General features: G+C 42.0%; 1 protein-coding gene across 1 annotated transcript in view; it reads right to left on the bottom strand.

Annotated features, from left to right (window-relative positions):
• Positions 1-12,087: 12,087 nt before the first annotated feature.
• Positions 12,088-14,142, bottom strand: part of LOC126237463 (dehydrogenase/reductase SDR family member 11-like) — a 119,789-nt gene continuing 117,734 nt past the window's right edge. The window contains exon 6 of the mRNA XM_049947601.1: positions 12,088-12,458. Within this exon, the coding sequence (XP_049803558.1) occupies positions 12,417-12,458 (42 nt within the window). The 3' untranslated portion in view covers positions 12,088-12,416. The remainder of the gene's footprint in view (positions 12,459-14,142) is intronic.

Genomic DNA, 14,142 nt, shown 5'->3' with positions numbered 1-14,142 from the left:
AACTTCCACATGGCTGCAGTCTCGTTGAGAGAAATGATTTAAGTGATGCTCCTTTATATCCTATTTGTTTTTAGTTTTGATTTTGTTTATCTCGAGGGCCATAAAGTGCAAGGTCGGCAGGTTAGAGCCGGGTTTAGGTAATACCTGCATTTCTTGGGCTCAAATGGTTCAAATGGCTCTGAGCACTATGGGACTAAACATCTGAGGTCATCAGTCCCCTAGAACTTACACCTACTTAAACCTAACTAATCTAAGGACATCACACACATCCATGCCCGATGCAGGATTCGAACCTGCGACCGTAGCGGTCACGCGGTTCCAGACTGAATCGCCTAGAATCGCTCGGCCATAACGTCCGGCACCTGCATTTCTTTTCAACATATCTCTTACTCTTTTGTTAGACATAAAGTCAGTTAAACCAAATGAGATAGGCCTATAGGGTGCATTGTAAAAATATATATATTTCTACAACGTTCTAGGAAACGTATTTTTCATAAGTATTTAATTAAATGAGAAATATTATTGAAAGCACTTGGTTTCTCGATTAAAAACGGGGACAATTATGAGTCCCGACAGATTTTCTCGGGACACCGGGACATTTATGTGTAAACCGGGACTTCTGGTGAGCCTAGGTTTTCTTATCTTCTTTTATTTGTTTGCAGTAGCGATAAACTAAACGTAGCAAAATTAATGGAAGGAAAAAACTTGCAGCAGTAATCTTCAAGAATTTAATATTAATTACGAATTTAGTTATATGTTATCTTTTCTTGAGTCTACATCTCACCCTCCAGCAGGAATTCTGTAAGACTTCACTTCCTTTTGGCCTTCAGAAGTTCAGCACTGTGGTAAAATCGCAGTTGAAACTTCAAAAAATACACGACACGACAAGTCGTATGACACAAATGTTGCAAGCGAACTAGATTTGGCCTGAAGTGTCACATGGTTCGACGTAGGCCAGTCACGAACTGGGAGTGGCGGTAAGCATAATGGAAGGGATGACCATACTTTCCACATACAGGGTTTTTAACGTAAACATACACTACTCTGTCATCTGTTGACAATGGACAACACTAGTTTTAAGTGGAGAGACAGCCTTGCTGCTGCACTTCTAACATCATGGCTGCCAGTGAACGTGATAGGGATCACGTGGCGTGTGTGCAGTATCAAGCTGCAATGTTGACGTCACACCTGACCAACTCACCGCTCAGCCGTAACTTATTGCGTTTTTGACTGAATACAACTAGCTTATGTGTGTATCGATTGTTACCGATGATTGACGATGAAGTGCAGAGACAAGCTACAGTTATCAGTCTATTGAGGGATTCTGAGGGCATTTTTTAAATTGTTTTCAGTGAAAAATAATGATTTGTTGTATGATCACCAGTTGTAATAGCCACTACAGACAATAAAAGAGTTAGGAATTAAGTGTCATATGTTTCCTAAGAACAATAACACGAAATAAGTATGGATAATGTCACGTTTTGTTTTCCGGAGCTAATAGTTGTTCGTGCTTAATACATCTTGCTGATTCGAATTATGAGATGGATTTGAAAATTAAATTGTTGAAACTTCCAACGAAAAGAAAAATTGAAGCATGATGCTACTCACAGTCTATAGGGCAGGTGGGTTAAAAGTACTAAATGTTTTAAAAAGATCTTGCAACAGCTAGTTTGACATCTTGGTAACGTTGTGTATAAGTTTCATAGTCATCCAGTTATCGTAGAGGAATTTCGCATAATACCCTTGTAGTTTTGTTTTCACCGAGACATATTTCAGCACTTTTTGTGTTTGACATTGCGTCAGTTGTTGGGGGCGATCTGAAAGTTATATTATTCTTGATGAATAAAGTTTGTCCAGATCGTTAGCAGTTTTCGACAGATCTACGCTGTTATCATCGGACCTTGTAACATTATTAGTTGGACATGCTTGTTACAACACTGAAAGTCACATAGTGATGTTGCCTCAAATAGTAATAGAAAGTGGCAGGCAACATCAGTATGTCACAAATAAAATAACACACAAATATAACATACAACATTTTGTGATGGGACATCAGCACAATATGCTGTATGTTTTACATGTGTATTATTTTATTTGTGACATAGTGATGTTCCCTGACACTTTCTATTACAGTTTGACACAACTTTTTCGGTGTTGTGACAAGCATGTATACTTAATAATGTTACAAGATCCGAGGATGACTGTTGATCTGACGAAGCCGGTCATAATAATACACTACTGGCCATCAAAATTGCTACACCAAGAAGAAATGCAGATGATAAACGGGTAATCATTGGACAAATATATTATACTAGAACTGACATGTGAATACATTTTCACGCAATTTGGGTGTATAGTTCCTGAGAAATCAGTACCCAGAACAACCACCTCTGGCCGTAATAACGGCCCTGATACACTTGGGCATTGAGTCAAACAGAGCTTGGATGGTGTGTACAGGTACAGCTGCCCATGCAGCTTAAACACGATACCACAATTCATCAAGAGTAGTGACTGGCGTCTTATGACGAGCCAGTTGCTCGGCCACCATTGACGTTTTCAATTGGTGAAAGATTTTCTGTATCCAGAAAGGCCCGTACAGGACATGCAACATGCGGTAGTGCATTATCCTGCTGAAATGTAGGGTTTCGCAGGGATCGCATGAAGGATAGAGCCACGGGTCGTAACACATCTGAAAGGTAACGTCCACTGTTCAAAGTGCCGTCAATGCCAACAAGAGGTGACTGAGACGGGTAACCAATGGCACCCCATACCATCCCGCCGGGTGATACGTCAGTATGGCGATGACGTGATACACGCTTCCAATGTGCGTTCACCGCGATGTCGCCAAACACGGATGCGACCATCATGATGCTGTAAACAGAACCTGGATTCATCCGAAAAATTAACGTTTTGCCATTCGTGCACCCTGGTTCATCGCTGAGTACGCCATTGCAGGCGCTCCTGTCTGTGATGCAGCGTCAAGGGTAACCGCAGCCATAGTCTCCGAGCTGATAGTCCATGCTGCTGCAAACGTCGTCGAACTGTTCGTGCAGATGGTTGTTGTTTTGCAAACGTCCCCATCTGTTGACTCGGAGAACGAGACGTGGTTGCACGATCCGTTACAGCCATGAGGATAAGATGCACTATTGTCTGTTCTTCCTGCAACGAAAAAGTTTTTGTGTATCGAGCTAGCTACTCACTACCTTTGCCAGTTTTAACACAGTCTCTGAAAACCCGACAGCTTTGGCTGCTTTCCGTATTCAGGTCTCATTTTCAATAAGGCCAAGAGGCTAATGGTACAGCGGCTCCAAGAGCCTAATGGTAGAGCGTCTCTGTTAATGGCTGTCGTGCTGATGTTCTCTATCGGTTTCTGAAAGAAATGGGCACTACGGAAGATTGATTATATTTTATGTGTGTTTGAGGGGTAGGTATGTTTGAAAAAAGCACCACCCAACGAAAGGAAAATTAAGGAAACGAAAAATTAACTTATGTTCTCTAAGGTGAATAATGAGGCATCTAAGGTAAATAAACGCCAATAAAAATGCATAATTACACTACAAGGGACTATACAAGTCCAAGTACACGTTATGGGGTAAAATTTCACAAGTGGTTTCTTGATGGGGTAAAGGTACGCTCTGCAAACTTCTACCCCATTACATTTGCGTATTTTTTTCGCATTCCGCTGTTTTCTTTTTCGGCAGTCTATATATAACACACACAACGACAGTTATGTAAATTTATTCCTGAAATTCATCTTACCTGTAATAGGCACATATACATGTACTACCGAAAGCGATATACGAAAATTTGTGCTTGATTGGGACTCGAACCAGGATTTCCTGCTTACAGCGAGAGCCTGCCTTACCACGTAGACTATCCGACCACGGTCCCTGGACCGACCTAGTACAAATTTTCGTATGTCATTTTAGGTAGTTCATCTACGCCTGTTGCAGTAAAGCTGAATTTCAGGAATGAATTTCAATCGGTATATAATTTTTAGGTGGATTTGGATTCACATAACGCTGAACCAAAAATGCAAAAATTTGGTTCGAAAATATACAAGTGACTTACCGTAGTTCCTCCTGCTGTAAGAGCTCGACTGGCGCAAGGTTCCAGAGAAGAACTGAGGAGTTGATAACGTATGCGCTGTCTGGTGGGAGAATGGCGAACTTCTGCTTTAGGGCCGTGAAAGCTTTATGCATACTCTTGCTCCAAGCGTACTTTTACCCCAGTATACCTTATCACCCACCCTCCAGAACTGGTTTAGGAGACATTAATAAGCCTAATAATGAGAGAAAAATTTGGACACAAATGCAAAGTTACATAAAGAAATAGAAGAGATTTTACAGGTAAATGTGTTACCGACTAAGAAGAAACTACACTGAAGCGCCGAAGAAACTGGAATGTAAACAGGCAGAACACGGCGCTGCGGACGGCAACACCTGTATAGGACAAGTGTCTGACGCAGTTGTTAGATCGGTTACTGCTGCTAGAATGGCAGGGTATCAACATTAAAGTGAGTTTGAACGTGGTGTTAGAGTCGGCGCACGAGCGATGGCAAACAATATCCCCAAGGTAGCGATGAAATAGGAATTTTTCCATGCGACCATTTCACTAGCATACCATGAATATCAGGAATCCGGTAAAACATCAAATATCCGACATCGCTGCGGCCGGAAAAAGATCGTGCAAGAGTGGGACCAACGACGACTGAAGAGAATCGTTCAACTTGACAGAAGTGCAACCCTTCCGCAACGTGCTGCAGATTACAGTGCTGGGCCATCAACAAGTGTCAGGGTGCGAACCATTCAACGAAACGTCGTCGATATGGGCTTTCGGAGCCGAAGGCCCACTCGTGTAACCTTGATGACTGCACAAGACGAAGCTTTAAACCTCGCCTGGGCCAACAAACACCGACATCGGACTGTTAATGGGTGGAGATACGTTCGGAAAAGTCTCATTTTACGTTGTATCGAGCGGATGGAGGTATGGAGGGTATGGAGACAGCCTCGTGTACGTATGGTCCCTTCATGTCAGCAGGGAACTGTTCAAGCTGGTGGAGGCTCTGTAATGGTGTGGGGCTTGTGCAGCTGGAGTGATATGGGACCCGTGATACGTCGAGATACTAGTCTGACCTGCATCCATGTATGCCCATTGTGCATTCCGACGGACTTGAGAATTTCCAGCAGAACAATGCGACACCACAAGCCCAGAATTGCTACAGAGTGGCTCGAGGAGCACTCTTCCGTGGTTAAACACTTGCGCTGGCCACCAAACTCCCCTTGCCTTGCAACGTGCTGTTTAGAAGAAATCTCGACCCCTCGTACTCTTACGGATTTATGGACAGCCCTGCCAGGATTCATGGTGCTAATTCCCTCCATCACTAGCTTCAGACATTAATCGAGTCCATGCACGTCGTGCTGTGGCACTTCTGGGTGTTCTCGGGAGCCCTACACGATATTAGGCAGGTGTACTAGTTTCTTTGGCTCTTCAGTGTATTAATAAAGGAAAAATTAAAATTACGAAAACACGTAACGCTGTAAATGCTGCAACGCGCTTTTGTGCCAAGAATTAGAAATTATCGAAAAATAAGTAAAAGAACTTAAAACAAAACTGTTGTGTTGGCGTTTGCCGCTTCACAAGACGTGTCCATATTAAGCACTTCGAATGTGAGTTAAAAACTGAGGGAGATGCTGTATACACTGATATGTGCGTATTTTCTGCATGCCTTGTAGTTTTTTACTTTCTGAAATCTACGAGACATTTACGAATAACACTGTATGTGGTTCGGCTCCTTAGATCGTTTAAGAGATTTAACGATAGCGTGGCAAGCACAATCAAACCTATACTGTGAGCGTCTGTGCGGATGCCACACTCCCTATTTGTGGGATATTCTGTAATGTTTTGAATAAGCACTTAGCGATTTTGTTCCGGAAGAACTTTTGTCACAGCAGATACTGTCTAGGACGCCTTTTAAGTTTTCTCATTCCGAATTAACGAATTTGTGCAGAACTGCACTGGTATGTTCTTGCGAGAAACACATGGCAAGCATTTGTTTTTATTAATTACAAATTTTTCAACTACATCATAATCTCGTAATTAGCAGGGGAATATAAGAAATTTTCCTCATAGACAAGAAATAGCAAAACCACTGGAATGAAAGAGGTTCCACTGTTTATCGGTTTAGGTGCGCTGCACTTTTTGATGCCCACGAGAACAAAATATCTGTTAGGAATCATTTGGTGGAAATATTTGAGTTTGCTACGAATAAGATAATCTTTACGTTAAACACATTGCACAGTGTTGATAAATAGAAATTTACACCTTCAAGAATATACGGGGTGGTCCATCTGAAGTTTCGGATGAGATTATCTCGAAAACTATACATCGAGTAAAAATAATGGCTAAGACAAGTTCATAAGCTCAAAGGGGGACATCAAATTATACTACACGTGACCCCCAGCCCCCGGCTCCATGGGTGGGGCGGGGGGCAACTTTTAAAAAAAGGAAACTCCCATTTTTTATTGAAGATTCGGATTCTCCATAAAAAAGTAATCAAGTTTTGTCTGAAACATTTTTTTAAACCATTGACAGATGGCGCTGAAATCGAGAAAAACGTAAAATTGGAGAAGAGCTCCGATTTGTTTAGAATTATCCGAGAAGAACGCATCATATCGATACAAAATGTGTACCAATTCCTTCATTACGCCAAATTAAGCTACTTTTTTGCAAAATGTATCCTACTCGCCACAGTTTTTGATGGAGTGAGGCGGAATGTTATTAAAATCTCATTAGGGAACTCTTCACAATTGCATTACTCATCCGACTGTGGCGCTACCACGGCCAAACTGCGAACTATGGCTCAGTATAAAGGTCGGTGCAATGCGATCAGATGTCACTTAACTTTCAGATTGTGAACCGTAAACATCAACTGACGAAAGTGATTTATTCTTTAACGAAACATGGCTCAATGTCGTCCTACAGCGATTGTTGATATGATGTTAATTTTAGGTGAATGGCACAACAATTACTGTGCAGCGCCGCAATTGTATGCGGATCGTTTCCCAAACAGACGACATCCAAGCGAAAACATTATTCGAAATTGCACTCATTGAGCTCGAAATGGATACATGCACTGTCCACCTCGTCATCGCGAATACAATGAAAATGTCGCTCATACCCTTATCGTTCTCGCCTGTGTTCAATTGGATTCCGAAATCAGTAGTCGTGCTATTCAGAGACAAACTGGAATACCGATATCAACTGTTTTGAGGATTTTCAAGGCACATAAATATCATGCGTATCATATCACACTGACACAGGCATTGACGCCGAAAGATATACAAATACGCGTGCATTTCTGCAAGTGGGCCTTGGAAATGATAAGAGGTGTCAATGATTTTTTTTAGATACGTTATGTTCACCGATGAAGACACAGTCAAAAACAATGGCGAATTAAATCGTCATGATTGTCATTATTGGTCACCAGTCAATCCACACTGGCACAGACCCGTCTAATGTGGAATTTTAAACGGTTACTTGATAGGACCGTATTTTTTTTTCCAAAATGTTACTGGGGAATCTTATTTACTTGTTGGAGGTAATGGAAGATGTTGATTTAGAAACTAGGCAATGAATGTGGTTCCAACAGGATGGAGCGGCGCCCCATTATGCTAAAAATGTGCGGAACGTTTTAAATTTACGGTACCCTGATCGGTGGATAAGACATAGCAGACCAATTCAGTGGCCTCCACGTTCACCAGATCTAACATCACCTGATTTTTTCTGGTGCGGTTATTTAAAAAATATTGTTTATGAAAGACAGCCCACAATCAGAAACGATATGGAGCAATGCATTCGAAGAGTGTGTGCAGTCATACCACGGGATGTGCTGCTCAAAACTGTGGGCAACTTTCGCAGATGATTTACTTTATGCGTTGAAGCAAATGGGGATAACTCTGAACAATTTCTTGGAAGCTAATTTCATTAATTAAGCACCCCAAATTGTGAGAGCCAAGGGGTCTCACACTAACGGAGCACACCATGAGAACATCATTCTACTACGTCCATGTCGTTGTTCCTGGGTAACGCTAAAAGTAGGATACAGTACATTTTGTACAAAAATAGCTTCATTTGGCATAACGAAAGAATTGGTGCACATTTTTTATCGATTTGAAGCGTCTTTCTCGGATAATTCGAAATAAATCAGTTCTACCCCAATTTTACGTTTTTCTCGATTTCAGCGCCATCTGTCAATGGTTTAAAAAATGTTTCAGACAAAACTTGATTACTTTTTTATGGAGAATCCGAATCTGTAATAAAAAATGGGGGTTTCCATTTAAGATTTAAAAGTTGCCCCCGCCCCACCCAAGAGGGTGGGGGCTGGAGGTCACATGTAGTATCATTTGATGTCCCCCTTTGAGCTAACAAACTTGTCCCATCCACTATTTTTACGCGATGTATAGTTTTCGAGATAACCTCATCCGAAACTTCAAGTGGACCACCCTGTATAATTTAGATGAAACAGGCGTTACCATAGAGCTAAACCTGAGGAAAATTATTGCCAAGAAGGGAATGAAGCAAGTTGGAGCCATAGTATCTGCTGAACGAGGGACATTGGTTACAGTGGAACTGGCAGTAAATGCATTATGTCATGCAGTTTCTCCCATGTTTATTTTCTCAAGGCTTAAATACAAGAATTCGTTTATAAAAGGCGGACCAACGGAATCTACCGGCGCAGAAAACAGTTCAGGACGGATGACAGCTGCAGCGTTCGTCAAATTTGTGGATAATTTTATCAAACATACTAAACCATCACCTGCAGATCCGATTTTGTTGTTGCTCGATAGCCACCAATCTCATACTGATATCAATGTGGTGGAAAAAGCGAAATCTAACTTGATTATAATGCTGTCATATTCGCCTCATTGTACACACCGCCTACTGCCATTGAATGTTGGAGTAAATGCACCTTTAAAAAACTATTGTGCAAAGGCTCAAGACAATTGGCTAAATAATAATCCTGGAAAGACAATGTCGATACATGAGATCCCAGAAATTGCTGGATACGCAATACCTCGTGCAGTGACTCCCATAAGCGTAACGAGCGCTTTCAGAAAAGCTGTCATTTGGCCTTATGGCCCCAACGTTTTTACAGAAAACGACTATGCTCCTTAGCTTTAGTAAACGCATTACATGTGGCTTTAGGCATTTCACATGACGTCATCACCAATAGGTCGGAAGCAGCTTCAGAGACTGTTACTAGCACAGACGCAAATGCATCTGAAATTGTAAACATTAGTACACATACAAGGCAAATCGTTGATTCTCCAGGGCCATCAGGGGTTGTTAATTTGCCTGCATCTTCTGGTGTCATAGAAAAACAACTCGGAAACCAAGTACCTTTCTCTCCAGGAGCAGTACGTCCTTTTCCGAAATCACCGCCAAGGGTTGCTACAAACAAGAGACGTCTCAGAAAATATGCTATTTTAACCGATACTCCAGTGAAACAAACCTTAGCAGAAGAGCAAGGCAAGAAAAGGAAAGTGAACATCAACAATGAAAAAGTGAGAAAAAACTAAAGGAAAAGGCAGACATAAAACATCACAAGGATACGGAAAAGGAAAAAACAAAGGGAAGGGGACGTCTGTCAAACGACAGGTTTTACAGAGTAATGAAAGGTCTGAGAGTGAAGAGGACAGTTTAGAATGTTACTGTCTAGTGTGTTGTGACACTCTAATTCAGATTCTGGGGAAGAATGTGTTCAGTGTCAAGGATGTAAGAACAGGGCCAATCCAGACGCAGGCAGAGTCAAGCCTTATTAACCCACTTGTGCCCGAACTGTGATTGTGATATATCTTCTGATGATTAATTAATTATAAGTATATATGTTTCCTGACTATGACGGCAATATAGATATTTTCAGCATAAGACAAGGCCAATAAGATTGAAGACTGAATTAGGAAGGCTGAGTAGTTACAAGTTGTTTGATAAGCTGTTAATTACTAAAGGGTTACTAAATGTTTAAGTACAAATTATAGTTACTTGTTATATAACATACAAATGTTTACCTGATGATTCGTACATTGTTGATCATTAATTAAATAAACAGACATGGTTTAATCATTTATTGTTTCTTATTTCACAAATAATAGCTTTAACAAATATGGTAACAATTTGCCCCAGGTCGGAGTAAGTTGTAATTTTACGACTTTAGACATTAAAACATTATTACTAAAAAAGTCTTACGACAAATGACTCAAATAACTGTCTTAATATCAAAATTACATATATTAGTTAATTTTGATTGCGTCACATGAATACTAAAATCAAGTGTTTTTAACGAATTTTGAGGTTAACTAAAAATCGGAACTTGTCGCTCCGCTCTCCCCTATATCGCAAAAATTGTTCCACATTTTTTTATGGAAAGCTTATTTGTCAGACCTCAGAGGCGTACAAGTGGTTTATAATAAAAGTAATTCTGTGTGGCTCAATACTCTGAAGCAAGTGTTTCAGTTGAACGCCTCTTAGATGTCTTGTGTGTCCCTAACCTCCACCAATAATCCTACCGGGGAAAGGGGGAACTTGGAATCCGAATCACGCGTCGTTCATGGTGAATCTTCACTTTATTGAGTGGTGGAGGCCAGTTTAAGGGCAGACTGAAACATTACTAGGTCGGACCGGGACACGAGCCCACTACCTTTCGGTCTGTAGGGACCCGTTTTACCACTGGACACACAGGCTCGACAGAGATGGTTTAACACCTTGGGCTTCAAAATAATACACTCCTGGAAATGGAAAAAAGAACACATTGACACCGGTGTGTCAGACCCACCATACTTGCTCCGGACACTGCGAGAGGGCTGTACAAGCAATGATCACACGCACGGCATTGCGGACACACCAGGAACCGCGGTGTTGGCCGTCGAATGGCGCTAGCTGCGCAGCATTTGTGCACCGCCGCCGTCAGTGTCAGCCAGTTTGCCGTGGCATACGGAGCTCCATCGCAGTCTTTAACACTGGTAGCATGCCGCGACAGCGTGGACGTGAACCGTATGTGCAGATGACGGACTTTGAGCGAGGGCGTATAGTGGGCATGCGGGAGGCCGGGTGGACGTACCGCCGAATTGCTCAACACGTGGGGCGTGAGGTCTCCACAGTACATCGATGTTGTCGCCAGTGGTCGGCGGAAGGTGCACGTGCCCGTCGACCTGGGACCGGACCGCAGCGACGCACGGATGCACGCCAAGACCGTAGGATCCTACGCAGTGCCGTAGGGGACCGCACCGCCACTTCCCAGCAAATTAGGGACACTGTTGCTCCTGGGGTATCGGCGAGGACCATTCGCAACCGTCTCCATGAAGCTGGGCTACGGTCCCGCACACCGTTAGGCCGTCTTCCGCTCACGCCTCAACATCGTGCAGCCCGCCTCCAGTGGTGTCGCGACAGGCGTGAATGGAGGGACGAATGGAGACGTGTCGTCTTCAGCGATGAGAGTCGCTTCTGCCTTGGTGCCAATGATGGTCGTATGCGTGTTTGGCACCGTGCAGGTGAGCGCCACAATCAGGACTGCATACGACCGAGGCACACAGGGCCAACACCCGGCATCATGGTGTGGGGAGCGATCTCCTACACTGGCCGTACACCACTGGTGATCGTCGAGGGGACACTGAATAGTGCACGGTACATCCAAACCGTCATCGAACCCATCGTTCTACCATTCCTAGACCGGCAAGGGAACTTGCTGTTCCAACAGGACAATGCACGTCCGCATGTATCCCGTGCCACCCAACGTGCTCTAGAAGGTGTAAGTCAACTACCCTGGCCAGCAAGATCTCCGGATCTGTCCCCCATTGAGCATGTTTGGGACTGGATGAAGCGTCGTCTCACGCGGTCTGCACGTCCAGCACGAACGCTGGTCCAACTGAGGTGCCAGGTGGAAATGGCATGGCAAGCCGTTCCACAGGACTACATCCAGCATCTCTACGATCGTCTCCATGGGAGAATAGCAGCCTGCATTGCTGCGAAAGGTGGATATACACTGTACTAGTGCCGACATTGTGCATGCTCTGTTGCCTGTGTCTATGTGCCTGTGGTTCTGTCAGTGTGATCATGTGATGTATCTGACCCCAGGAATGTGTCAATAAAGTTTCCCCTTCCTGGGACAATGAATTCACGGTGTTCTTATTTCAATTTCCAGGAGTGTACATACAGGATGAAATGGTCTTCTGTGACTTTTTTGAGTTGTATTTTTTTCTGAAATACTAGTAATACGGTCAATATTTTTTTAAATACGGATCATTAAAATAAACTGTTATGGATTAATCTTTTGTAGGCTTAAAATTGTAATGAATTTTTTGCAACACTTGCAGAAGTCTTGAACTTCTTTGTCGTGCTGGGTCGTGCACCGAACACTGTCAGTAGAGTGAGCCCGTAGCTCGAATGATGACGTCAGACACCTGAAACAGTAGAACCTTTAATAGTTAGCACATACAACGGCTACTTCCTGAAAGTGTGTGACTGATCTCATATACAAATTTCGTACGCTACAACCTCGAAGCAAGTTACCAGTTCAGAAACGTAAGTGTTAACAGACTGCAATATAAAAAAAGCACAAAAGATCCATTTCCTAAAGAGTGTTTTTCTCTGCAGCTCAAATAATTTATTTAAACATTTCTTAAGTCGGATGTAGATATAACATACGTTTTGCAATTGTGACACAGCTCAATATTCATCCAGACACAGAACACAGTGCCTTTTGTGTGAGTAAAGATGCCGATATGACGCATAGTTCTGTGGATAGATACTGAAAGGAGCACATTAAGGAAGTGACTGTACAGTGTGCATTATACAAGCTATTCTTGAGAGAGAAAGAGAGAATTTTTTCCCTTATTTTTCTCATGACCTTCCTCAATGTACTGGAATAACAATCGTTGCGCTGCTGTAGCCTGCCAACAAGGATACGAAATTTGAACATTTCTGGCATAACGTACAAGTTTCTTATATCTCTAATTGAGAAATGGCTGTTAATAATTGTTGATAAATTATGAGTAAATTGTGTGGCATTAATTATATCCATTATGGATGGCGAACTGAAACAGTGATTTACATACATGGTTTATGTAGGTATGAATGCAATCATCGGCGATTTGAATTTGATACGACTTATTGCACCATTAAGTAGTTTTAGAGCCACTGCAGGCTCAGCATCAGATGGAGGAGTTACAAGAACATTATTTTCTGGAACATATGCAGTTATCCACTGGGATGTTGGTGTTGGCTGTGTTTCTGGTATCTGTGATCTGTGTAAGTGCAAGAGTGCGAGCACACGATTGTGTGTGTGTGTCTGTGTGTATTGCTATCTGTTGTAGTGTGGTTAACTATATAGCTGGATACTGCTTTTTATTTTATTACTAGCTTAGCTCCCACTGCTTCGCTCGTGTAGACTGTATGGCCTGCAGAGATTTCTTTTGTTTTTATTTAACCGAATTTCTATGTTGTTCAAGAAATTCAAAACCCTCTGAGCTTTTCACGCTAATTAAGGCGGTATAAGCATGGTGCTTTCCGACTGTACTTCTGACCAAAAAGCGATTCTGATAGCTGGAGTCCAAAGTTTTTGTTAATCACGCCTTTTGCGTTCTGGTGGAGATATTTCCATAGCAACTTTCATGCCCCAATAAATATTTCTTTACATCTAACCGAGAAGTAAAATACCAGTTTTCATAAATTTAGCTTTAAAAATTTTTTAATGTAGAGAATAGTTTTCTTAAAAATTTTCATCCCCAATTGCACTCCCTTGGGGACTGAATTCACAAAAACAGTAAAATACGTATTTTTTCATCTCTGACAGAGAAGCCAAATAGCAGTTTTCAAAGATTTAGCTTTAAATTACTTTCGCAATGAAATATTTTCATAAACGTTTCACCCCCTGTTTAACCCTTTAGGAGTTGACTTTCCAAAAACAGTGACACGTGTATGTTTTATTCCTAACAGAGCATGTAAATACAAATTTTCATAAATTTAGCTTCAAAAATGCTTGCGCAATGAAATATTTGCGTAAAAACTTTCGTACCCAATTTCACCCCATTTCCAAAAACAGTGAAACACGTATTTCTTTATTTTTAACTAAACTTAACTCCTCCC

The sequence above is a fragment of the Schistocerca nitens genome, chromosome 2 (genome assembly GCF_023898315.1).
Source record: "Schistocerca nitens isolate TAMUIC-IGC-003100 chromosome 2, iqSchNite1.1, whole genome shotgun sequence".
Classification (NCBI taxonomy): Eukaryota; Metazoa; Arthropoda; class Insecta; order Orthoptera; family Acrididae; genus Schistocerca; species Schistocerca nitens.
Note: the sequence above shows the minus strand (reverse complement) of the source record. Positions and strands in the feature narration are given on the sequence as shown.